This window comes from Rattus rattus, chromosome 2 (genome assembly GCF_011064425.1).
Source record: "Rattus rattus isolate New Zealand chromosome 2, Rrattus_CSIRO_v1, whole genome shotgun sequence".
In the NCBI taxonomy this organism is placed as follows: domain Eukaryota; kingdom Metazoa; phylum Chordata; class Mammalia; order Rodentia; family Muridae; genus Rattus; species Rattus rattus.
Genome location: NC_046155.1, coordinates 45,618,816 through 45,645,559, shown reverse-complemented (window position 1 = coordinate 45,645,559; position 26,744 = coordinate 45,618,816). Strand labels below are relative to the sequence as shown.

General features: G+C 41.3%; 1 protein-coding gene across 5 annotated transcripts in view; it reads right to left on the bottom strand.

Moving 5' to 3' along the window:
- Positions 1–26,480, bottom strand: part of Gbf1 (golgi brefeldin A resistant guanine nucleotide exchange factor 1) — a 128,918-nt gene extending 102,438 nt beyond the window's left edge. For 2 of the 5 annotated variants that reach the window (XM_032892102.1, XM_032892104.1), the window contains exons 1-3: positions 26,225–26,473; positions 15,061–15,166; positions 7,360–7,426 (exon numbers count right to left, since the gene is read on the bottom strand). In XM_032892102.1, coding sequence (XP_032747993.1) covers positions 7,360–7,426; positions 15,061–15,156 — 163 coding nt within the window. In that variant the 5' untranslated portion in view covers positions 15,157–15,166; positions 26,225–26,473. Of the gene's footprint in view, positions 1–7,359; positions 7,427–12,638; positions 12,672–15,060; positions 15,167–26,224 lie in introns of those variants that run through there. The other 3 variants (XM_032892106.1, XM_032892103.1, XM_032892107.1) reach the window with 3 other exon arrangements.
- Positions 26,481–26,744: the final 264 nt, after the last annotated feature.

The window sequence follows — 26,744 nt, the reverse complement described above, 5'->3', positions numbered from 1 at the left end:
ATGTGGAAGCAACTGCATGGTGACTACAGAAAGTCCTTCCTCCTACACGACATCTGGCTCTTCCCACCAAGTCAAATGACGATTTACTGCCCTCTGATGTACGGTCTATCAGACTACTTCCAAAATACTCACAGTTCACACTGGGCAAGAACCTGGAGGCAAAAATGTGAATTCCACAGCTGACAAGTAATTGCTCAATAAGCATGGAACAAGGGAACGTCAGTGTGCTCTGTGCACATGTGGCAGCCCTTCATCTCCTGACCTACAGTTGCAGCAGTGGTTAGCAGAGGCTGACGGTCCAGAAGAGGCTTCCCATGAGAAGCTAGCCAGCAGGCATCCAGGAGCACTTGTCCATCTAAGTCCAAAAGATTATAAAACAAACGAAGGCTACAAAAACGGGTAATGGCTACCTGTTGGTTTCCTGAGGCAAAAGTAAGACCATGAAGGAGTCAGAGCTCCTCACCTACCTACCGCAAATTTCTAAAGTGGTCTGAGCTAAAGGGTTCTAATTTGTATTTTGCTATATATCTAACTCTCTTTTAATGCTATAAGGAGGGGGGGGAAAGGTATTCATTCTTTCCATAAACATACCCTGTACTATTTCAGAAACTAGAATGATCAATTAAGGTCCTATAAACATGAGGCAGGTAGAGATGGGTAGGGTTAAAACAAACTTTTCATTATCTTTCCTGCTTAAAACTACACATTGATTGGATTTCAAACATTTGGCTTTCTCTAAATCCTTTTGGCATTTGCCCAGAGTTTGAATGGGTGTGGAAAAAGGGAGTTTACTACCTCCTTGTTAAAAAACAAAAAAGCAGCTGGCTATCCCTCCTTTTACGTAACTGATTGCTGACACAACAAGTTGGGCATATACCCAGGGAGACACATCAGACCTCAAGAGAAAGAATGCCAATGAAGACAAAAGCAAGGAAAGCAACCCCAATGACTCTGACAGCTAACACTCTGAGGCCATCCTGCTACAATGCCCACAGACTATGCTAGAAAATAGTCAGCTACCTTTGCCTCTCTTTTTGAGAACTAAGATATTAACAATGCCCTTTGTAGTACTATTATTGTTGTTGTTATTATTATTATTATTATTATTATTATTATTATTATTTTCTCTTTATAATTAGATATAGTAAAAAACATGCATTCCTATCAGCCAGACTTGATTCTGAAGGCTGTAACTGGGTATTACAGAGAGTAAAGGCAGAGCTGTACCCACAAGAAGCAAGACTACACAGAACTCTCTCCTGTCCCTTGCCTTCCTCCTTCTGAGACAGGTTCTCATTATGAATCTGTCCTTTCCTGAAACTATATTATCCAGGCTGGCCTCAAACTCATGATCCAGCTGTTTCAGTTCCCCATGTTATAATAAGCACACATCACCATACCCAGCTATCTATTCTCAAGAGTCTTTATCACCCACATCATGTGTGTGCACGTTCATGTCTACATGAGCTCATGGTGACATGATCAGGCCCTCGGAGACCAAAAGTCACTGTTGGTCATCTTCTATTGTTCTCCACCTTATTTTTGAGGCAGGATCTCATACCCTTTTTTAACAAGGTCTCATTTTGTTGCTCAATCATGATTTGAACTGTTGAGCCTCACCAATCCTGCCTTTACTTCACCATAGAGTTATTGTCCCCAACTATCAAGCCACATTCTAACATGCTCATCAATCTATGTTTTCTATCTGTGTGTATGTATGTAAATATATAAATATATTTATATATGGGATCTTATGTTCTATTATAAAGAAAGTAAATAAGTGGCATAGGAAATACATACATTTGGCCAACTTTGCCCCTTCCAATATTCAGTCGTTTATTTAAATTTGTCTGACAAATTTGATTTTTTAAATTTCCTCTAAAAAGAAACAAAATAGTTTTCTGTTATACCTTAGACAATTTAAAAGTTCAATTCTTGCCAGGCATAGTGATATACACACCTTTAATGTCAGCACTCAGAAGACAGAGGTAGAAAGATATCTGCATTCCAGAGTAGCCTGATCTACAAAATGAATTCCACCAGCCCAGGCTACATAGTGAGACAATGCCTCAAACAAAGCAAAATAAAAAGTTTACTTCAGTTCCAAGGGAAGGAAAGTCAATGCTCACTTATCACTCTTCATATGCTGCCTAATGATCTCTTATTCTGCTACTCCCCAAACTATAGACATCTATAGAAAAAAATGAATATATATATTCAATCAATACAGGAAGTAAATCTAGTGATTTTTAATATATATATAAAATAATATAATGTATTCAATTTTTTCCTGACAATTATTCCTAAGATAATTAGACATCTTTGAGCAGTTCTCTTCTACCTAGGCAGCTATTTCTAAGAGGCCTGGGCCAGACAGGTGTTAAGTCATAGTTCCTCCCAGATTGGCTTCCAGACTCTGTTTAAATGTTCTCTGAAACCTCTGGAGGGTAGATGTACTCAAACCTCCTAGCTCAGATTCTGAATTCAAAAAGCTTGAGACAGACTGTACCCTACAGGTGTGTTTGTCCAAGATAAACTATATTTAAATAAACTCCTAACACACTCACTTTCTCCAGGCACCTGCTTCTCCTTCTTAAACTCAAATATGTCAGAGTTCCTGCTATCCCAGTTAGCTCAGTAAAGAAATATCCTATCCCTAAGATGTACTCTATGCAAGCCACTGATGCCTTTAGAAACATCTAAATTTTGGCTATAACAGCTTTACATGAGAAAGTCAACTTGAAAAAATACAACTTTTATTCATTCTCCTTGACTTGTTACTCAAATGAACAAAAAATGGCAGTAAGCTAGACATGGCAACACAAGCCTAAAATCGTATCACACTGGGAAAATAATCCTGTGCTAAATAAATAGTAAGACCAAGTTAAAGGGAGGGAGAGAAGGAGGGAAAGGTGGCTGCCAACTGTCCTCGTTCACTGTCTTCCTCTCCATACCTCATAAGCACCATTATAGATCAGAGACCACAAGTCATTTCAGAGTGGTCTGACAGCCACTGGTCTTGTAACACCAGCAGCTACAAAAAAACACGACTTTTGGTTCACCATACACAAACACCTTGGTTTTTACTTTCTCCCTCTCAGTTATATATAGATATAGAGATAGATAGATAGATAGATAGATAGATAGATAGATAGATAGATAGATAGACTATAGATATATAGATATATCTACATAGATACAGATATATATGTATATATACGTGTGTGTGTGTGTATGTGTGTGTGTGTATAGATATAGATAGTTAGAGAGAGAGAGAGTGTGTGTCTTCCTCAAGTCTGGCCCTTAAGGCTTTAATGCCATTAAAAGGTAGTCCCAGATGGGCATGGTAGCAAACAAGGATATCCCATCTCTTGGGAGGTAGAGGTAAGAGAATTCTGATTTTGAAGCTAGCCTGAGCTATAAAGTAAAACTTGGTCAAAATAAATGAATAAATAAAATAAGAAAAAGGCTGGGAGGCAGCTAGTGATAGAGCACTTCCATAGCATGTACAAGGCCATGGGTGGAATCCCCAGCACCAAAATAAAAAAAAAATCCTATAAGAAATTTTTATGATAGTTTTAGAATATTTCTTTCTGATGAAAATCCAAGATTTTTTCTAGCAAGGATCCCTTGTAAAAATGTAAATTTACAAGCGTGTGGACACATGAAGACAAATATATGGAGGAGGTACTTGAAGACCAGGAAAATGGGCACCCTAAATCTGGGTATAAATAAGCACAGCCAAACACCACAAATCATAAGTGAGTAAAGCTCATTCCACAGAAGTATACTAAATGGGTAAGTCTTACAAAGACTTATCCAGTCTGGCAAAAAATTACCCAAAGATCACAAACCATGTCAGCTAGAATCATTCCTCTCAACTCTCATCTCTTTTCAGACCTGAAACCAAGAGCAATGTCAGAAGCCCTGGTACCTGACCTTTCTGTTGTGGCCCATTGCATGCCACACATCTGACTGACCACAGGCTCTAGCTTAAAGAGCTCTAGTATGTGCCAGAGCGCCACAAGATCACTAGAATGGTAAAAGGAAATGCATCACCGGAATGTGGAGCTGTGGCAGGGTTTGGGCAGATATAAAGGCCACTTAGGGAAAAGGGCCACTACCACGCCCACAGTGGCCCTTTTCCCCAAGCCCAGGATACCCCAGCCCTGCAGGCAGCACAGAGTTAACTACCCACCCGTTCTAAGAAGCACAAAGGTACATCACTGCAACATGTCTAACATTTACATTGCCTCTCTCTGCTCATTAAACAGGTTTTGGTTAAATAATGAACAAACTGTATTACAGACTCCGATGAGAATTCCAAAATTATAAATCAACTGGGAAAGCCCAAAGGAACAGACAGACAGGGAGGGGGGGAAGGATAATATTGACTAATATAAAGGGCGCAGCTTGACAGTGGATATTCCTGCCACACCTGATCAAACATACTCTGTGGGGGGAGGGGAAAGAGAGCAAGAGAGGGGAGATGGGACAAGACAGCCTGAAATTTGCATCCGGAAAAGATTAAAAGGGATTCTTTGGGGATAGAGAAAATACATAATATATATTACTATAAATGCAAAACTGTACTAAAAGCTAACTCAAATGTCAAAGATTACAGCTTGAATAAATTTAAATATAAAAGCCATGTGCTTCCTTGAGTTAATGAGAGAGACATAAAAGGACAAAGTGGGCCAAGAGGCTGAACAGAGCCTTATGCTTCCTTGCTGGGCAATGGGTCCAAAGCTCCACCAGGACTGCACTCAAAGGCTCCTTCCAGCATTCTGAGCCCTAAGAAAGGGGGATTCATCAATTTGGTAGCTAACGTCTGATTTTTCTAAATGAACTATACAGCTGGGGTACACACCCATAGTCCCAGCTACTGAGGAAGTTAACAAAAGCATCACTTGGGTCCAGAAATTCATGGCAAGCCTGGGAAGCAAAATTCTGATTACATTAAAGAAAAACAAATTTTGAGCTATAATTCACATACTATAAAATTTAGCCTTGTAAACTTTACAATTCAGTATATAATTTCAGAGTTATACAACCATAAAACTTTTTTTGCCCCCCCAAAAGCCCCTCACAGGCCTAGAAAGCATATATCTGTTTTAATTCCTTCAGAAGAACCTCCTGAAACCATCCCAAGAGCCCGCAATGACTGAGGGGGAACAACCAGGTTCCCCTCACTGATACATTTTTAGTCAAAGTAACAATATAAAAATTATGTACTTTTAATCATAGGGCATGCAGTCATCCCCGTCTTATGAATCCTGACTACAGATATTGTCTAAAGACACACATCTGTGAGAATGAGTGGTATGTACGTAACCAACCTCACTGGAGACACGCTTATTCCCTTGTACAGGAAATGTATGTGCAATGCAAAAGTTTCTCTGCTTACAAAAAAAAAAAAAAAAACGGAAAGTTTGGAACCAGGACTGGTAATGTCACATGACCGTAATGTCGTTGCTTAAGAATTACATGTGGGGTTGGGGATTTAGCTCAGTGGTAGAGCACTTGCCTAGTAAACGCAAGGGCCCTGGGTTCGGTCCCCAGATCCGAAAAAAAGAAAAGAAAAAAAAAAAAAAAATTACATGTGACCGAGCAGCCTGACAAGAGTATTGGGAAAAGAACACTCGGGTTAACCATTAAGCCACTGCCTATATTTGATGTTTCCAGATCGTTCTTGTGAGTTTGTTGTTTGTTTGTTTCTTTTCCAGTAGGGATTGAACCCAGGGTCTTGGAAATGTGAGGCAAGTGCACTGCCATTGAGCTATAACTGATCCATTTGAATTTTTGTGTTTTGAGACAGGGTCTCTGCTGGTTCTGAGCTCATTCTACAGCCTAGACAGGTCTTAACTTTTCAACCCTCCTGCCCTAGGCCTGTACCACCATGCCTGGATTATTTATTTGCTTGTTTAAGACAGGGCTTCATTTTGTAGCCCAGACTCTCCTGGAACTCAGTGTTGTACTGTGTATGAGGTAACAGAGGAAGGTCTCCGCCCGTGGGTGCTTGTTATTGTTTACTATGTGGCCCAGGCTTGCCCTGGACTCACAGCACTCCTGTCTCAGCCTCCTGAGCCCTTGGATTACAGGTGTAAGCCACCAGACCTGGCTTATGAATTTAAAGCCTTTTCAAAGTAAAAGTTCCTTTATAGTTAACTTCGATCCATGTTTGGAAAAACAACTAGGAAATGTTCTCCAAATTTTCTCTTGTGTTTCTCATAGAATGAGGATATTTTTCATTCACTGTTTGTTTAATTTGTTTAAGTCTAAATAGTATTCAATTATGGGCTGAGATATACTACCAGCTGACAGGATTCCAGGGCTACATTATAAGAATACAGTTCTAAAACATTCCCTTTTAATCTGTATTGAAAAAAAAATAAGCTGTAAGAGTAAAATAAGAACAATAACAACAACAACAAAATCACAGGAATTGATTTTTTCCTTTCATTATCCTCTTCTCCCACACACAATAAAAGGTACTTTATATATACAGTCTCCTCTAGTTAAATGTACCACAGCAATGTAAAACATAGGGAAGAGCACTAAACCAGGTGTCAGCAGCCTAAAATTTACACGATTCCACCTCTGAGAATGAATTAGCTAAATCACTTAAGATGTATTGTTTGTTTGTCTGTCCGTCTGTTTCATTTGAGACAGGTCTCTTACAGCTTAAGCTGGCCTAAAACTCTATGTAGCTAAAGGATGATCTTGAATTTCTGAACCCTTTGACTCCTCTCAAGACCTGAGATCCCAGATCCATCCTGGATATCAGGACTGAATCTAGGGCTTATTTGTGAAAGACGCACACTCTACAAACTGGGTTAGCCACTAGCCCTTCAGCTACATCACTTAGTTTTCTTTCATAAAAGGGAATAATATTATGCCTGCCTTCTTCACGCACCTGGGGAAACTTAGCAAAGGTAATAAATATGGAAGTGGCTTTGAAAACTCTAAATGTGAATATTCCGTAAAGTTGATTTGGTTAGGGTACCTGAGAACACAGGAAGAGTAAAAGATTGGCAAGCTTTATGCATGAGCCAAATCTGACTTGCACACTTTTTAAAAAAGAAAATATAAACTTCTGCCATACATCTTGCTATGACTGGTGAGCTCCACAGGCACAGGTGAATAGCTGCAGAGCTGCACACAGCCTACGAAGCCTGGAATGGCTACTGTACGGTCTGTTCCTTGTTTCATTTATTTGTCCCATATGATCTTTTATATGTAAATTTTGTCTACCCCGTGTAGTAAATCAAATATATGTATTCTTACTAGGCCATGTAACTCTGCCTACCTGTGGACCTCCCCGGTTACACTGTCTCCTCCATGCAGAGCCAGCCTTACCTGTCCCACTGTTTAAGACCTCCTTTAGATGGCTGAAACTGTGCAAAAGGGGATCCCGCTCTTCATCCTAGACAGTCATAGGTCAAGAAAAAGAAGATTAGTCCAAGATAGACAAGAGAAAACAAAAGATCAAAACCCTTTCTCTAAATCCAAACAGAAAACTTAGTAAGTTTTCCTTCCTAGGAGAGAAACTTAGCCATGGCTCCTTATTCTCTTGTTTCAAAGGCACTGAGAGTTTACCGAAAATAAGTTCTTCAGTGCTAACCTACAGCCCAGTTTCTTTTATTCTCTTTAACATTTCTTACGGCTTATTTATTTTGTGTGCATGTGCATGTGGGGTGGAGGTGGCACGCCATGGTCCACATGTGGTGATGAGAGGACAACCTGTGGAGTCAGGCCTCTCTTCCACCATGTGGTCCTGGGGATCAAACTCAGGTCCTCAGGCTTGGTGACAGGTGCTTGCCCATCTCATCAGCCTCAACCCAGCTTCTCCTGTGACTCAAGTCCCATACGAGAGTCACATAACTAAACTGGAGGGTCTTGAAATTTCTCATGCCTTACTAGGTTTATTTCTCTTTATTACAGTCAGACAGCTGGAATCCTGGACCACCCAACCCCCTAATCTCTATACTCAGGGGTTAGTCTTAAAAAATATTTCAAAAGCTGTAACAAAATAACATCAAAGGGAATGGGGGGGTAGGAGTCATCAAGGGGCAGAGAAGAGGACCTCTTCCCTACTCCCCTGGATTCCAGCCTGGGCTGGAGGGAGAACCACTCTTCTCTCCAGGTACATCCCAGCTGTAGGTGAGGTCAGAGGTCAGGGCTTAAAAGTGCCAGTGTAAATGGGGAGGTGAACAGAAATGAGCTATCAGAAGATGCCCCACCTCCCCACTCAACTAGGTACTGCACAGAGCCATCAGTCCGCACTCTAACAGGGCGCCCCCCCAACCCCCACCCCACGGGCAGCTAGCTAACCCCACCTCGGACCCCTCCCCCAGTCCCTGGAGACAAACTATGGCCCAAGGGAGAAGAGGGCAGTGAATGTCTAGAAAGGCCTGGGGTCAGGGCTGGGACTGAGGAAGATGAGACAGTGATGAGAACTTTTAGGGATATCTGTGGGGAAGCCAATGTGAAGTTCCCAGCAAAATGCTTCTAAATACAGAATGATTTGACTAAAACTCCCATGAGTAGTGAATCCGTGGTGTTTCAGCATTATCCCCATGCTGCCTTTCCCTACTTTCACCCCTGGCAGGCAGCCTCTGTTCTAACCAAGCACACACATTGCATTGCACATGTAACATACATCACAATGAGCCTGCCTGAAATACGTCCCTTAGATCTCCAGCCTACCGGCTTGTTTGATGAGCTGCGGCTCATTCACTATAATTATACACTATAAAAATTTCTGCTTTTCTAGAAGAATAATGTTAGTTTAGTTATGGAAAAAAGACTTTAAAGATATTTTCTACTGTCACTTCTCAGCATGTAGGTATCAAATCATTATGTCTTTATATTGTATTTTGTTAGAATGTTTGGTTTAATAATTGCTGTTTGTGCTACTGACAAGCTTCATTTAAAAAAAAGTCAAGAGGCAGGTATGTCAGCGCACACCTTTTGGTCCCAGTGCTCCGGAGGAGAGGCAATCGGAACTCTATTAGTTGGAGGTCTCATGGTCTACAAAGTAAGGACAGCCAGGCTGTTTTGAAAAACCAGTAAAAAGAAAAAAATCATGAAATGAATCTTGGCTTAAGATTACAAAAGGATTTCTAACAATGTCTGAAATGTTCCTAAACATACTTCTGTCTTTGTGTACTACATATCTATGCAAAATAGCACTGTGAGCATTAAAAATTACAAAATAAAATCAAAATAACTATCAACTCTGAAAGACAGTGACAATGGTCTACATCCTGCTGAACCAACGACTCAGCCACCATTTAATTCTTTATTTAAGAATGTGGGGTTGGGGATTTGGCTCAGTAGAGAGTTTGCCTAGCAAGCGCAAGGCCCTGGGTTCGGTCCCCAGCTCTGAAAAAAAAGAAAAGAAAAAAAAAAAGAATGTGTAAGTACATACACCTCGTTAGTGTGCAAACCTGCTTTCATCTTTAATAAATAGTAACATTATATGTACATCAGAGAATGTTTTTAAAACATTTGTTTTGTTCATATACGTATACATATAGGCACTCATGCCTTGATGGAAATGTGAAAGTCAGAGCCCAGCTTGCATGAGCTGCTTCTTTCCTTCTACTATGTTCTAGAGACCAAACTTGGGTCAGCAGGCTGATGGCAAGCAACTCCACACTCTAAGTCATCTGAGTGGCTCCCAGAGAATTATTTTTAAATAAATTTCTTTATGATGCATTATCAGTATGTATTCCATTTACATTCCTATTTTACATACCTAGATGTCCCTGGGTGTTTTATAATTTCTCATACAAAAAGGGACTGACATTAAAAAAAGGCCAATATTATTTCCCTAAATATTTATGTATACAAAGCACATGCCTGTCCTTTGATTACATATATACACATGATACAGATATCTATTAGAACTTCCTAAATTGATAAGAATATATAAACTATTTGGTGAATATGTTTGGAATGTTCCCATGTCTATTCAAAAATATCAATTAGGGTGCTGGAGAGATGGGTTAGCAGGTAAAATGCTAGTTAGAAAGCACTAAACTTGTTTTTATAATTGTGCCAAAAATTTTTTACACTAACTCCACAAAATATACATACACTTATACATAGACATGTATATATACATACATACACACAACAAGGTAACTTTATATCTGTATGTGAGGAAGTACAAAAAAGAAACTGCTGATAGAGGTTCCTTGAGGAGGAGGGTTTGTATTTGGATAAGAGAAAGTGAATATCCACAGGCATCTGGAAGAGTCCAGAGCCAGAGAAAAGAGAAACCTCCTGGGCATGGCAGGGCTAGGGCAGCTGGAGAATGGGAGAGAACAGTGGAGATAGCAAAAGGCAGACATAGCAGAGAGAGCAAGGGAGCTTAGGATAGGACAGGGTAGAAAAACAAGGCAGATTATGAGGAGAAAGAATAGTAGTTGGGGGAAGGAGCTCCTTTTGGGGACAAAAACCAAACCAAAACAACAACATCAACAACAACAAAAAACAACTTTATAAGTTCCTTAAGAACTTTTTATCTAATAACCAGAAATTCTTCTATAGGCCAGCTTGAGCTCATTTACAGACATATAGACTTCCTGAGACCTAATAACAACTAAGTTTCTTATCCATCTAATTAGTAAGATATGGCCTGCTCCAGATGTGGAAGCTTGCAGACTCCACTGCATAGAATTATCCTCACCCAGCTATAGTTTATGTATCAATAACTAACCTAATTTGAATGAATTTGATCACTAATTATAGCCCTAGGAAACTAAGTCTTTCTGATGTTTCTAGGAATTCTAAAGTAGTCCCAAATATCAACTTAATTTATAAAGGAGACAGAGAAATAGTACAGCAGCTGAGTTTGATTCCCAGCACCCACATCCAACTGCTTATAACTACCTGTAACTTCAGCTCTAAAAGAGCTGACACCTTCTTCTGGCATCCTCACATACTTCCAGCATGCATGTGTGCGCTCATGGGCACACACATATAAACAAACATATACATAAATAAAAAACAGATTTATACCTGGGTGGCAGCAGCACACTCTTTTATTCCCAGCAGAGGAAGGTGGATCTCTGAGTTCAAAGCTAGCCTGGTCTACTGAGTGAGTTCCAAGACAATCAAAGCTACACAGAGAAACCATGTCTCAAAAACATGAAACAAAACAAAAAATTATAAAAATGAAGTGAGACAGGAGAGATGGCTCACAGTTAAGAGCACTGGCTGCTCTTCCAGAGGACCTGGGCTCAATTCCCAGCTGTGACAGCTCATAATTGTTTGTTGCTCTAGTTTAGTTTCAGGGGACCTGGCACTTCCATACAGAAATACACGCAGTCAAGATACCAATGCACATAAAATAAAGATAGATAAACATCTTTAACATTTTCAAATGAAGCTTTTGACAGTTTTCCTTAGCTCACTACCTGTGGTGATTTGACTGAGAACATCTCTCAAAGCTCAGACTTTAAACACTTGGTCCCCCATTATGGCACTGTTTGGTAAGACAGTGTAACCTTGTTGCAGGAAGTTAATCACTAGGGGTGGGTTCTGAGAATTCACTTCCAGTTTACTCTCTGCTTCATGCTTGTAGCTGAAAATCTCTCTTAGCCTCCTGCTGTGGTCACCTACTGCTACCCCAACGGGACCATACAGACTCTCCCCCTAGAACTATAAGACAAAGTGTACTCCTACCTAAGTTTCTTTTGTTTTTTATTTGACATTGTGTATGCAAAATGTCTTGCTTGCAGGTATATATATGCACTACTTGTGCCCTCAGTGACCTCAAAGTCAGAAGAGGGCATCAGGGGCTGGAAAGATAGCTCAGCCATCCACAGGGCAGTTGAAAACTATCTCTAACTGAGTTCCAAGAGATGTGACATTTTCTTATCATAGAAGGTAGTCTTTCTGATGTTTGCAGGTATGCTAAAGTCCCAAATGTCAACTTAATTTACAAAAATACCAGGCACATGTGTGGCACATAGACATATAAGCAGATAAAATGCCATTTACATAAAATAATAGTTTTTTTAATTTTAAAAAGAAAAGAGTATTGGATTCCTGAAACTGGGGTTACAGACAGTTGTAAGCTTCAATATGGGTCCTGGAAATCTCAACCAGGTCCTCTGGAAGAGCAGACAGAACTCTTAGCCCCTGAGCCGTCTCTCCATTCCTAGACATGGGGTTTTGAGTTTTCTGCTTCTCTGTTTTAGATTTTTATTGCAGGTATATGGGTATTTTGCCTGCATGTATATCTGTGTACACATGCACCTGGCACCCAGGAGACCAGAAGAGAGCAGAAGATTCCCTGGAGCTGGTGTGGGTGCTAGGAGTGGATCTATGCCCTCTAAAAAGCAACAAGTGTTAGCAACAAGTGTTCTTAAACAGTAAGCCACCCCTACATCCCCTGCTCAGTGTCTATCACAGCAACAGAACAGTGACTAATGCACTAGCTCACTTCCATTAGCAAGAGTGTCAGGCGACAAAGCAAGTTCCAGGACAGCCAGGGCTACACAGAGAAACCTGTCTCAAAAAAATAGTAGTTTCCCTCTTTCTTCATAAAGTGTCTCTATTTTTACTTCATGTATATTAATTATATATATAGTATATATACACACATATATGTATATGCATACATAGAAGAATGTGGTCATCTTTTGGGTTAAGCCTATCTGATGGCAGCTGGAATAAAACAGAAAACAGAAGTGTTCTTGGATACCATGAACAATTCTGAATTCCTATTACTTTCATTATTACTGGAAACATGATTATTATTTTAATGGGGGTGGATTTTTTCATGTTTATTTTACTTGTGTGTATGTATACATAAAGGCACATTCATATAATAGTCAGACAACAACCTGTAGGAGTCAGTTCTTTTCTTCCACCATGTGGGTCCCAGGGATTTGAACCCAGGTGGTCAGGTGTGGTGGTCTGAAAGAAAATGCCCAGCTTCTCTCTGTCTGCTGCCTAAAGATCAGGATGCAGCCCTCAGCTACTCCTCGGCCAGCATGTGTGCACCATGCTACTGCCATGATGATAACAGACTAGCTTTTATAAGATCTGCTTTGGTCATGAAGTCTCTTCACAGCAATGGGACAGGCTTTAGCCGCTCAGTCACATTGTCAGCCCTAGGTGGGTGTCAGCCTACAAACTAAAGGATTTCAACTAGAGGGTCGTGGTGGCGCATACCTGCAATCCTAACACCTGGGAAATAGAGGCAAGCTCAGTTTAAAGACAGCTTCGCCTATCTATTCATCCCCACTGCCCTCTCCCATCCTCCCAGCCGTTCCAGCGGCTCCTCTACTCCCCTCAAGTAGATTGTAGCCTCTTTCCTTTTGGCTTGGCTTGTTTGTTTGTCATGTATAATATGTGTTCTTCAAATGCACGTCAAAGTCAGAGGGGAACTTTGTAGAACTGTTTCCCTATCCATTGTTATATAGGTTTCAGGAATCAAACTCGGGTTATCAGGATTTCATCCACTAAGCCATCTTACCAGTCACTGTTTTTTGGGTTGTTATTTTAAATTCTTCTTTTTCATCTGGGTGTGTGTGTGTGTGTGTGTGTGTGTGTGTGTGTGTGTGTGTGTGTGTGTGTGTGTATACATGTTCACAGACATGTCGGAGCCTGAAGTGAGTGCTGGGCATCTACCTCCACCCCTCTCCTACCTTACCCTCAGAGGCTGAGCTCTCAAACAACCCCCGAGCTCACTGATATGGCTGTCTACTAGCTAGCTTGCTCCAGGTGTTCCTGTCTCTTCCTTCCAAGGCTCGAATTTCAAACTTTACCCACTCAGCTACTTCAACAGCTCTGGATAACCACTAAGCCTTTATATGAATTCTGGGGATCCAACCTCTAGGCCTATGGCTTATGCAGCAAGTGTTTTAACTGCTGAGCCATCTCCCTAGCCCATGCCCTTTTAAGATTTATTTTTATTCAGTGTATGTGTGTACATCTTCGTAAGTATATAGTATATGTGTGCAGGTACCCAAGGAGGTTAGACAAGGGTATAGGATCACCCAGAACTGAAGACAGAGTTTTGAGTTGCCCAATATGAGTGTTCTGAACCAAACTTGGTCTACTAGAAAATTAGCAACTATTCTTACCTGCTGAGCCATTTCTACACACCTAAATACCCACCCACTCCTTATTTTTGGTTTTTAACACAGGGTCTCAAGCAGCCCAGGTTGGTTTTGAGCTCAGTATGTAGCCAAAGCTAGCTAGCCTTGAATGTCTGATCCTTTTGCTTCTACCCCCAAGTGCTAGGATTACAGGAATACATCACTACAGCCAGCTTGTTCCCTATGTGCTTCATGTCACAAGGAGTCTATTGTTCTCTTCTCTCCTCCTCCTCCTATCAGGGTCGGTCCTATTAGGGTTTCATTGGTATGGACAGCCAAAGCAACTCTTTTTTTTTTTTTTTTTCGGAGCTGGGGACCGAACCCAGGGCCTTGCGGTTGCTAGGCAAGCGCTCTACCACTGAGCCAAATCCCCAACCCCCCAAGGCAACTCTTATAAAAACACTTCATTGGGGGTGGCTTACAGTTTCTGAGGTTCAGTCCATTATCATCATGGCAGGAAGTATGGCATTGTGCAGGCACACACAGTGCTAGAGGAACCAAGAGTTCTACATCTCCATCCACAGGCAGCAGCAGAAGACTGTCAAACTGGGCGTAGCTTCAGTTTATATGAGACCTCAAAGTCTCACATAGTGAGACATGCCACAGCGATATACTACCTCCAACAAGACCACACCTACTCCAACTAAGCCATACCCCCTAATAGTGCCACTCCTTATGAGCTGAGCATTCAAAAACATGAGTCTTGGAGGTCACACCTATTCAATCCACCACAGAACTTATCCCCTCTCCTCTTTCACCATGTACGAGTATGCACGCACACACTCACTCAAACACATTCTCTCTCTCTCTCTCTCTCTCTCTCTCTCTCTCTCTCTCTCTCTCTCTCTCTCTCTCTCTCTCTCTCAGTTGGTTGTTTTAACCAAGGATGAGATGTCTATAACTCAGCGACCTGACTGTCTGCCCATCCCCCACTTACCAGTGGTATATGGGTGCTCCATCGGGCATTTCGTTTGATGGCACCAACAACAATGTTAATTTCTCCTTGAATGATGTAAATATTCTTATCCACCATCCTGACAAACCTACCAGAACAGTTGAAGAGAAAAGGTTGGTTAATATTTTTCCCTTTCAGATTTGTTTGGTTGTTTGGTTTCATTTTGAGACGGTTTCTGTGTGTAGTAGCCCTGGCTGTCCTAGAACTCGCTATGTAGACCAGGTTGGCCTCAAACTCAGAGATCTGCATCCCAAGTACTGAGATTAAAGGTTCACATGACAACACCTGCCTTTTCCCTTCTACTTTATGTATACAAATGTTTAGCTTGCACGTACATCTGTACACCTTGTGCACACCCAGTACCAGCACAGGTCAGAAGAGGGCATAAGATCCACTGGGACTAGAGTTATAGATGGTTATGGTTATGAGCCACCATGTGGGGGCTGGAAATCAAACCTGAGTCTTCAAGAAGAGCAACTAGTTCTCTTAACCACTGAGCAATCTCTTCAACCCCAAGATGGGAGTTTTTTTTTCTTTTTTCTTTTTTTCAGAGCTGGGGACCGAACCCAGGGCCTTGCGCTTGCTAGGCAAGCGCTCTACCACTGAGCTAAATCCCCAACCCAAGATGGGAGATTTTTAAATGCCAGCCATGTATGGTACCATATACCTGTAATTCTAGCCATGAGAAAGGCTGAGGCAGAAGAACTAATTTATTATTGTAACTGCTCCTAAATGAACTACTACAGGATTGTCTTTGCTGCCCAGAATAGCACTTAGAAAAGGTATTTAATTATTTCCCCAGGTGAAAATATTGAAAAACGGAATTTCTCTTGGAAGACTAGGGATGTAGTTCATATGGTAGAGTGCTTGCTTAGCATGCACAAAGCTTTAAGTTCAATCCCCAGCACCACTTACATAAGGCAGGCATGGTGATGAACTCCTATAATTTAAGCACCACAGTAGGTAAAGGGAGATGGAGCAGAAAAGGTAAAGTAAAGTCATCCTTCACAATACAGCAAACTGGAGACAACCTAGATACAAACCACTCTTTCCCAGAAAACATTTTTTTTCTTAGCATAGCTTATATCCTAGGAGTATGTAACAACAAATTTGCTACTTTCCATTATTTAAAAACTCCTTGTAGCCAGTAAAGTAGTTAACACAAGTAACACTAGCACTCATGAATGAGTGTGAAGCCAGCCTTATCTATGTAGTGAGTATCTTTTGGAGGGGGTGGGAGGTGGGGGCAGAAAGAAAAAAATAGCTCACAACTACTACAAAGTGAAGAAAAAAGTATTACAGTGTATGACTACTTACCTGCTATGTATGTAAACAAAAAAAAACAAAGCACCCATGCAAAACATGACATTTTATTTCTTAAATATGTAATATTTAGTATATAAAAGGATACAGAGTCATATAATAGCCAGCATCCAGATTAGTGTTACAACTGAAGACTCTAAATACTTCCCAAGCAAATCTTCTTGCTTTTGCCCATAACTCCCACTACTCTAAATCTAACGTTTATTAACTTTTTACTCATTTCATTTATATGTACTTTTTTTTTTTTTTTTTTTTTTTGGGGCTGGGGACCGAACCCAGGGCCTTTTTCTTTCTAGGCAAGCGCTCTTCCCCTGAGCTAAATCCCCAACCCCTTATATGTACTTTTAAGTAATATATAACATCATTCTATGTTTTTTGTAATTAATATTTTATATATTTTTCTGTAATTTTTACTTTGACATGTTATCTAGGAGTCATCCAATTTGATAAGCATAGTTAATATATTTTGTACAGATACATATATGGATAAGTATATACCAAGTAAAGCATCTAAAATTGGGTATAGTGGTCTACACCTTTAATCCCAGCACATAGGAGGCAGAGAAAGGTCAGTCTCTGTGAGGGCAAGGACAGTTTGGCCTACACAGTGAGTTCCTGAGCAGCCAGAGCTCTCAAAAACTCATAAATAAATAAATAAATAAATAAACAAACAAACTAACTAACTAGAGAAATTATTCAGTTCCCAGCACCCCATTGTGGCTCACAACCATCCATAGGCACGCACAAGAAACACAAACCCACACGTAGGTAAAACACTCATACACATAAAATTAAATAAAAAAATTAAAAATTTTTATTTTGTTTTTTGAGACAGGGTTTTTCTGTGTAGTGCTGGCTGTCCTAGAGCTCACTCTATAGACCAAGCTGGCCTTAAACTAGAGATCCACTTGACTCTGTCTCCCAGGTGCTGGGATTAAAGGCATGAACCACCATGCCCAGCAACTGTTTCAATTTTAATCCAAATAAATAAAAGGTCTAGGCAGGTATATCCAAACTCACAGTCAGCTATCTAAAGACCAAATGCTATGAAATTAGTGTATAATCAAACCATTATCTGTACTGCCTTGACTTTTTTTTTCAGAAGAATACTTTTAGCATATTACCAATATAAAAAATCTATTACTTCCATTGAGGAATTTTACAGCTCAATAGAGTGTGTGTGTGTGTGTGTGTGTGTGTGTGTGTGTGTGTGTGTGTGTGTGTGTGTGTGTACACAGAGAGTCATTGAGGAAAAACTTGTTCTCAGAGTATTTCAGCTTGGGGTGCTAGAAAGTCGCCTCAGCAGTTCACAGCACGAGCTCCTTGCCCAGCGCACACAGGTTAACTCCCAGCACCCATGTGGCAGCTAACAATCATCTATAACTCAAGTCCAAGGGGATCCGGGACCTTCTTCTGGCCCCCGAGGGCACTGGGTAGTCATGGCATACATGTATGCAAAACACCTACACACATAAAATGAACTTTTTAAAGTAGTTAAATTTGCATGCTTTATGTAAGATAGGGTGCCCAAGAATTGAAAGTCATGAAAACCACCAAGCTAAGCATAGTGACAAGCATTGGGAATCAGTGGCAGGCAGATCTCTGAGTTATAGATCAGAGCAGCCTGATCTATAGAGTGAGCCATGGCTACACAGAGAAACCCTGTCTTGGGAGGGAAAAAAGAAAGGAAAAGAGAATAGAAAAAATAGAAGAGGGGCTAGGGATTTAGCTCAGTGGTAGAGCGCTTGCCTAGCAAGCGCAAGGCCCTGGATTCAGTCCTCAGCTCTGGAAAAAAAAAAAAAAATAGAAGAGAAAAGAAGAAAACCAACCAAATATCCACAGGAAGGAAGGAAGGAAGGAAAAAGGAAGGAAAGAAAGGAAAAGAGAATAGAAGGGAGGGAGAAAGAAAGAGAAAAGAAAAGAAAACCAAAATAATGAAACTAACCCCATCTCCCATATCCCACAAAAAAACAAACAAAAACAAAAACAAAAACCACCACCCGACTTCAAACAGATCAAAACCTTAACATAAAGCCTCAAACTTTGAAACTGTTAAGAGGAAAAGAGTTCAAGCTATAGGTATACGCAGGAACTTTCAGTGGTACTCTAGTCACACAAGAAATTAGGCCAATAACAGATGAGACCTCATGAAATTGAAAAAGCCTCTGAACAACAAAGGAACCAGTTAACTGAGTAAAGATACAGCCTAGAGACTAAAAGAATATTTTCCAGACATCTGTCAAAGGACTACATCTAAAATATACAAATAAACAGGCCAGAGCCAGGGACATGGCACAGTCAGAAAAACACAAAGATCTGAGTTCAGATTCACAGATAAAATGAAAATAAAATTTAAAAATGCCAAATAAAAGGCATGGCAGCAGATACCTGTAACCTGAGTGCTGGGGAGGAGAACAGGAAGATCTCTAGAGCTTGCTGTTCAAGCCAGTCTAGTCAAATAGATGAGCAGGTCAAAGACCCTCATCTCAAAAAGCAAGGTGGAGAGAGATGGAGGACACTTGACACTGACCTATACTCTCCAAAAGACGCTTGTGCTTATGCACCCACACAAACATGTACAACACACATGCTCACACAAAGAAGAAAAAAATGGTCTCAAACAATCCAATCAATAAATGGGCAGACAGTTCTCGAAAGATGAACTACAAGTGGCCAATAAACATAAGAAAAATGTTCAACTTTACTAGCCATTGGAGAAATGCAAATCAAAACTACACTGAGAATGCTACACTGATTCAGCTCCATAGAAATCAATATTGAAGCTCTCAAAACACTAAGAACAGATCACCCATGTGACCTGCTCTGTCACTCCTGGGTATTTAACCTTAGGGACTGCTTCGAGCTACCAACCCTGACAAGCCGGATGTGATGCCCAACACTTACATAATCAAACCAGAGAACCAGTTTCTGAAGTTGTTCTCTGACCTCCACCTGTGCACCATGATACATACACACAAATATACAAAATAAATAATTGTAATTTTTTTCATTAGCAAGAGAGGACTAGGAAGATGGATAGGTACTTGAAGCATTTGCCATGCAAGTGTGAAGTCCAGAGTTCAGATCCCCTGACTCTATATAAACTCCAGGTGAGCATGGTAACTCACCTGTAATTCCAGCCTCAGAGGGCAGAAACAGGATCTTTAAAGCAAGATGGCTAGCAATACTATAGGTAAGCTCTAGATTTGATTGAGACACCCTGCCTTAGTAACAAGATGGAAGATTGTGGATGATTACGAATATCAACCTTGGAATTCCACATACACACACATACATGTGCACATGCACAAACATGGAAATATGTGCGCACGCGCGCACACACACACACACACACACACACACACACACACACACCATAAACACATGAAAATGGAAAGAGTTAGGCTTTGGCATGGTGGCCCATATCTTTAATCCCAGCACTCAGGAGACAGAGGTAGGAGGATCTCTGTAAATTCAAAGCTAGTCTGGTCTATAAATTGAGTCCAGGACAGGCAGGGCTGTTACACAGAGAAAACCTATTTTGAAAAACTGAAGTAAAAAAAGAAAAAAATAGAAAAAGCAAGAAATATGAGTAGAACAAGCATTTCATGAAATAGAAAATACAAATAACAAATTAATAGGAAAACTATTTGCTTCATTTGTAATCAGCAAAATGGCCAGATTAAACTAAACCAGTAATGATGATGCAAACCTTTAACCCAGCACTTCGGAGACAGAGGCAAGCAGATCTCAGTGAGTTTGAAGCCAATCTGATCTACACAGTAAGTTCTAGACCAACCATAACAATAGTGAGATCCTGTCTAAAAAAAAATTAAATTTAAAAAGATACCATTTTAGACCCCCAAAATAATAATAATGACAACAGATAATAATTTAAAAATAATATAATGTAATCCCAGCACTTAGGAGGCTGGGGCAAGAGGTCTGCCAGGAGTTCTAGGCCAGCTTGGCTACATACTAAGTTATAAATCAAACTGGACTAACTATAAAATAAGAGACTGTCTCAAAAACACAAAACAATAATAATAATGAAATTTAAATCTGATAATACTTTAGTAAAGACCAAATACCTAGAGAGTATCTAAACAGATACAATCAGTTTAAATAACAATTCGAGATCATTATGCCAAGTTAAAGAACTTCCTATCCTTCATCTCAGCAATTCTACTTCTGGGTCTAGATCTCAGAGAAATAAAGAAATCTGGCAAGGGGTAAGGGTGGTGAGACTAGTAAGGCAGAGGGAGGATAAATGCAAATTCACTTTGGGTGACAGTCTTGGGTTGATGGTTAGTTGGTATTTTGTTTGGTTTTTAATGAGGATCTTTCAGTGCCTCAAGTGATGATGGGATTTACAAGTGTGCCAAGCTCAAAGTTATGGTTTGCTCCCTCTGCCTTTGAAAATGCTACCCCATTCTTTGCTGAATGTTTTTCTCTCCTCTTGTCCATTCTTGTAAACTCTTGCTCATTTCACATTAAAAGTCAATAATCGAGCCAAACAAGGTGGCTCCCACCTTTAATCTCAGCACTTGGGATGCAGAGGCAGGCAGATCTCTGTGAGTTCAAGACTAGTTTGATCTACAAAGCAAGTTCCAGGACCAAAAAAAAAAGCAATAGTAGAGTTATACAAGACAGACTTGACTAAATTCCTTACTTCTAACTGAATGATTATAGTCAAGACTTGTACCACAAACTTATAAACTCTTAACTGAGTTTCCTAATCTCTCTGAGCCTAGGTTTATAGTTTTCCACAGTAGCTACACGTGGTAATAGATTGGAGAATTAAGTATTCAGAGCTAGCTTGGGCTACACATAGAGATATTGTCCAGAAGCAAAATAAAACAAAACAAAACAAAACCCTACAATTCTCCATCGCAAAATGAAAATGTTTGCCCTTGGGTTTGCTGAGGCACCCAGCATGGCACTGAACCTTGTCAACATCTCCTCAACACTGTTTTTACATCAATGTGTCCTCATGAAGTCTTCCTCAACTAACCCACTCTCCTACACAGTATGAGCACATCTTTTTGGTCAGCACATAACACTGTGTTGTCCACAGCTCTTTTTAAACAAACCTCAGCTGAACAGTGGTATACACCTATATTCTCAGCAATGGGAGGCCAAGGCTGGAAAACCACAAGCTCAAGGCCAGTCTGGGCAGCACAGTTGAGACCCTCTCTCAAAAAGAAGGAGGAGGAGGAGGAAGTGGAGGAGGAGGAGGAGGGGCTGAAGAGATGGTGCAGTGGTTAAAAGCACTTGTTGCTCCTACAGAAGACCCAGGTTTGGTCCCCAGCATGGACACTGTGGTTCACAATCATTCGTAACTCCAGTTTCAGGGAATCGAATTCCCTCTTCTGACTTCCACCTGCACCAGGTACAATAGCACATACATACATACATGCAAACAAAATGCACTACCGACATGGAGGGAAGGGCACACAAAGACCTTACTGAACACAAGAAAATTATAGAAAGAATGGGAGTTAAAGTAGAACCAGGAAAAAGCTGCTACTCTGATCTGACCAGTCAGAGCTGGAAAATCCTCTCAAACCTGCTAATCAGGTGACCAGTGTACCTCAGCTCTGAACGCCATCTCCTCCTTTGTGAAGAGTTCTGAGACTATCTCTAGAACCATATGTAGGGTAAGCCACTGACCTGTCCAAAACTGCCCATCTTAGAGATGAAAACAAAACAAAGTTTCTCTCTCCCACACCACTAACCAATCACAACACCCAAGGCATAGAGTGACCAGTGACAAAGTGGGACAAGGAAAACAGCTTGAGTGATGGCACACTGGGAGCAGCAGTGAGAGTCCCACACGGCCTGCCTATCCTCTCTTTGATGGATCATCATGTACTAGAAAACAGGAAGGCTGGTCTCTGTTGCTCGGGTCTTCAGTTATCCCCTGTGGAGAAAGTTGCAGCTGCCCCTTCCAACCAGGGGCCTGCGTATCACACACAGACCCTACCACCGACGCTTCCCACCTGACTCACTTCAGGTATTGACGGTAGCTACTTGATATGCATTCAGACTTATGACCCTTGTTAGACTTGCTCTCCCATTTCCATGATTTATACTATTGCTTTTATTTTCACATCCACTACTATTGGGAGTAAATCATTACTTTCATGACCATTTCCACTGCTGCCGGAGCTTCAGGGGACCATACTGCTCCACTGTATCTTCCTTTAGTTAAACAAATGCAGGTGAAATGTTAAAAAGGAGGAGAAATAAAAGATTAACAACAATTTATTATTTATTTCACAGCTTTTCCAGCATAAAGGTAAAATGAATCTCTCCTTCTCCCTTCAGCCCAACCCCACCATGAACCCAACATCCAATCACTCTAATCAGTGACACTCAATCACTAGAGTATGATCAATCAATGGTCTTTCCAATGATGCTCTTTATAAATAGTATCTCCTCACAAGCAAGAGCCATGTCTTCTTCCTCTCTAGCTGCCCACTGCAGCCAGAGGAAACAGCTTATCACTGAGCACGATTACTTTAAAGCAGCAATCATCCTGACTTCTAGAACATGGGGGAAGACTGTGCTGAGCTGAAACTGGAACGGACACCAGCTACTAACATATGCCCACAACGTTAACTCCTACTGTGCCAATGAGCATCACTGTTAAGACTACAACATGCTATTTGCCTACAGACACTATTAAAAAGAAGTTTGAGCACAACCTTAAAGAACATTTATGTTGGAGTTGGGGATTTAGCTCAGCGGTAGAGCGCTTGCCTAGCAAGCACAAGGCCCTGGGTTCGGTCCCCAGCTCCGGAAAAAAGAAAAAAGAAAAAAAAAAAAAAAAGAACATTTATGTTAGTAGAATTCTTCCTATGTAGACACTTACATCCTCCCAACCCCCACCCAAATCACTGAAGATCAAATCTAGGTAAATGCTTTATCATTGAGATATACCACTACCTCAGAAAATGATTTAAGAAAAAAAAAATTTTTTTTTCTCTAAAGTCTCTATAGTCAGTCACCTTTAGGCCCAAAACTGAAAAGATCCTGTCACACTAACTGTCAACAGAGCAGAACGCCAATTATGCAGAGTGCTTTCAACTCACACAGAGTTACAGGCACCTAACCTGGGTGCTTGCTGGGCTACCATTCTACCTGTCAAATTAACTACTTTCTGGAAGATTCTGAATCTTACAAAAACCACTATTAGCAGGGCAGTGGTGGTGCACGCTTTTAATTCCAGCACTGAGGAGGCAGAGGCAGGCAGATCTCTGTGAGTTCAAGGCTAACCGAGGCTACAGATCAAGTTCCAGGACAGCCAGGGCTCCACAGAGAAACCCTGTGTCAAAAACAGTCGTCTTAGGGGTTGGGGATTTAGCTCAGTGGTAGAGCGCTTGCCTAGGAAGCGCAAGGCCCTAGGTTTGGTCCCCAGCTCTGAAAAAAAAGAACCAAAAAAAAAAAAAAAAAACAGTCGTCTTCCAACCCCCTCCCCCCCAAAAAAGTGTCCAATACCATTCCCATTCATTTAAGTCTAAACATATAAACCATAAACACTATTACTTCTCTTCCTAACACACACACACACACACACACACACACACACACACACACACAGAGGTTACATATTCTAACACACCCATTCTTAGGAGAGCAGAGAGAATTAAATAAGAGAAACTTGGTTCAAGTAGTATCATCTTAGATGATCTGCCTTCCAATACCTGAAAAAGTGCCCCACCTGTCACTACCCACCATGCAAGTGTGCAGCTGACTGCCTAGGCCAGACCAAGACACAAAGGCTAAACACTCACTAAACTAACTCTAGGGATGGAGGGCACATGCTGGGCCCCACTGCTGCTGAAAGGAATTAGGCACACTCTCCTTTTAACTTTGCTACTTGTTTTTTGTTTGTTTATTTGTTTGTGAGACAGGCTCTCACTATGTAGGAAGGCTGGTAGTAAACTCAAAATCTCCTTCCTCAATCCTGAAAGTACTAATATTACAAATGTCTGTCACTACACCTAGCATATGTCACTACTTTTCAGAAATATATAGGGAGATCTAAGACTGCAGGTCTGTAAACCCAGCAACTTGGGAAAGATTACAAGTTCAAGGGCTACAGGGCAAATTCCAGACCAGTCATGATAACTCAGAGAGATCGTGCCTATAAGTAAGTAAGTAAGTAAATAAATAAATAAATAAATAAACAAGCAAGCTAGCTAGCTATAGATATGGCTCAGTGTGGACTGCTTTAGTAAACCATATGGGACCCTAGGTCCCATCCCCACTACTGCAAGACTATGTGTAAACTGAGCAATCCCAAAGCAGCTTTTCCCTTTTATATACTCCACACGGCTTACTAGTACCTAGTATTCTTGATATGAGTTTCTTTACTAAAAAAACACAACATTGTCTCTCATCTCTAAAATACTCTTTACCTTTGATGGACTTCTACCGGTTTATAACACAACAATGTCAAAGGTCACTACTGGGCCATAAACTATGCTCTTTGGGGTTGTGCCCCATCATTCACTCTGCTTCCCTGACCCTACCACAAGGAGCAGAACATCTCTCATAACTTGTTGTTTGTTAAAGACAGTGTCTGCTTGGCCCAGGCTGGCCTCTAACTCAAGAAGTAGCTGAGGATAACCCTGACTGCCAGGTCTGACCCTCATGTTTCTATCTCCCAAGTAGGGAATAATTACAGATGTGTATCAACATGCCCAGTTTATGAAGCGCTGGGGTCTGAACGCAAGGACTTCACACATGCAAGGCAAACCCTTGACCAGCTATATCTCCAGCCCTTTTCATGTTTTTTCACCTTTTTTTTTTTTTTTTTTTTTTTTTTTTTTGATTCTTTTTTTCGGAGCTGGGGACCGAACCCGGGCCCTTGCGCTTCCTAGGTAAGCGCTCTACCACTGAGCTAAATCCCCAGCCCCGTTTTTTCACCTTCTAAAAGGAAATAGACCACTAGCACCAAGCACCAGTACCAAGCTTTATCAGTATTCAAATCCCTCTTAACTCTCAATCAAAAGTGTCGCAAAAGAGTGGCTTCCTTGGGATTAAACCTCATAGCCTTAAAGTAAACTGAAAGAAGTCACAGTGGGTAAATGCTACCCAAAACACACACCAAAAGAAAGGGTTTAAGGCAGAAGCAGGTGGATCTTTGTAAATTCGAGGCTAGCCTGGTCTACAGAGTAAGTTCCAGAACAACCAGAACTACATAGAAAGGACCTGACTCAAAAAGAAAGAAAAGTGTTTACATACAAACCCACGGTGACAGCTGAGCTGTCCTGTAAAAGGAAAGTCTTATAGGCCAGTTCCCCAGGCCACTGGCCTCAAGTCTTCTATACCTTCTGACTACTTAAGTCAGACTGCACAGAATTAATGGAGTGCTTCAGTTGTGTTAGGACGCAGTCACCCAGAAGTGACTGTTCTACGGACTCCGAAAAGATTCATTATCTAAAGCCTGAAACCATCCTCAATTTTGCTTTCAGATTTTGAGGATTGAATTCTTTAGGGTGCAGAAAGGTCTGAAAAGGAACCACTGGAGGCCAGATTACGCATAGAAAACAAAAACAAAATACAAAACACAGATTCTGGCACCCACAGAGTCACAAGTAGAGGTGGAACACCCCTCCGGGGCAAGGGTCTGACCTTTGGCCCCTGCACACCTCCCAACTCCCTCTCACATCAGTCCTCTGGGTTTATTTCTTCTCACTAAGCCCTTTGCCCAGGCCGCTCCGCCCAACTGAAGGGTCCTTCCTCCTTATTCTTTATGGCAACGTCAGGCGGCCCTCACGACGCTGGAACCCAAAGAAGAGACTTCGCTGACCTGTCAGCGGATCCAAAATGGCGGGGCCTAGTCCCAGGACCGGCAGCCGCAGCTCATGTCCAGCTTGGCCCCGGAGGCGTCTCCCAGCCACTCTCCGGGCGCTGGCAGCGAGTGAGAGAAGGGAAGGAGCCTGTCGTCTGGAAGTCGACCCTAACTTTAGGGTGAGACCTCACTGCAGGCCGGAATAAGTGGGCCGGGACGGTCGGTGGTACCGGCTACCTTCCCTGTCAGCTCACTGACGTGGTAACTAGCCTCAGTCTAGCCCGCTGCCTGGTAACTAGGCGAGTCCTGCCTCGCTCAGCCAATCAGAGTTTGGCACTCTGAAAAGTGGCATTCCGACTATCCAATCGAAGAGAGAATTAGCTCTGGGAGGCGTGTAATGCCCAAAGAGACCAGATTACAAGGAAAAGAAGAGTAGGTAGGGGACAGCCAACGGATACGGAGGATTCTCTGACTGACAGTTACAGAAGCCAATAAACAATGACAAATTGTGCTGGGCGGTTGGAGAGGCGGGGTCAGA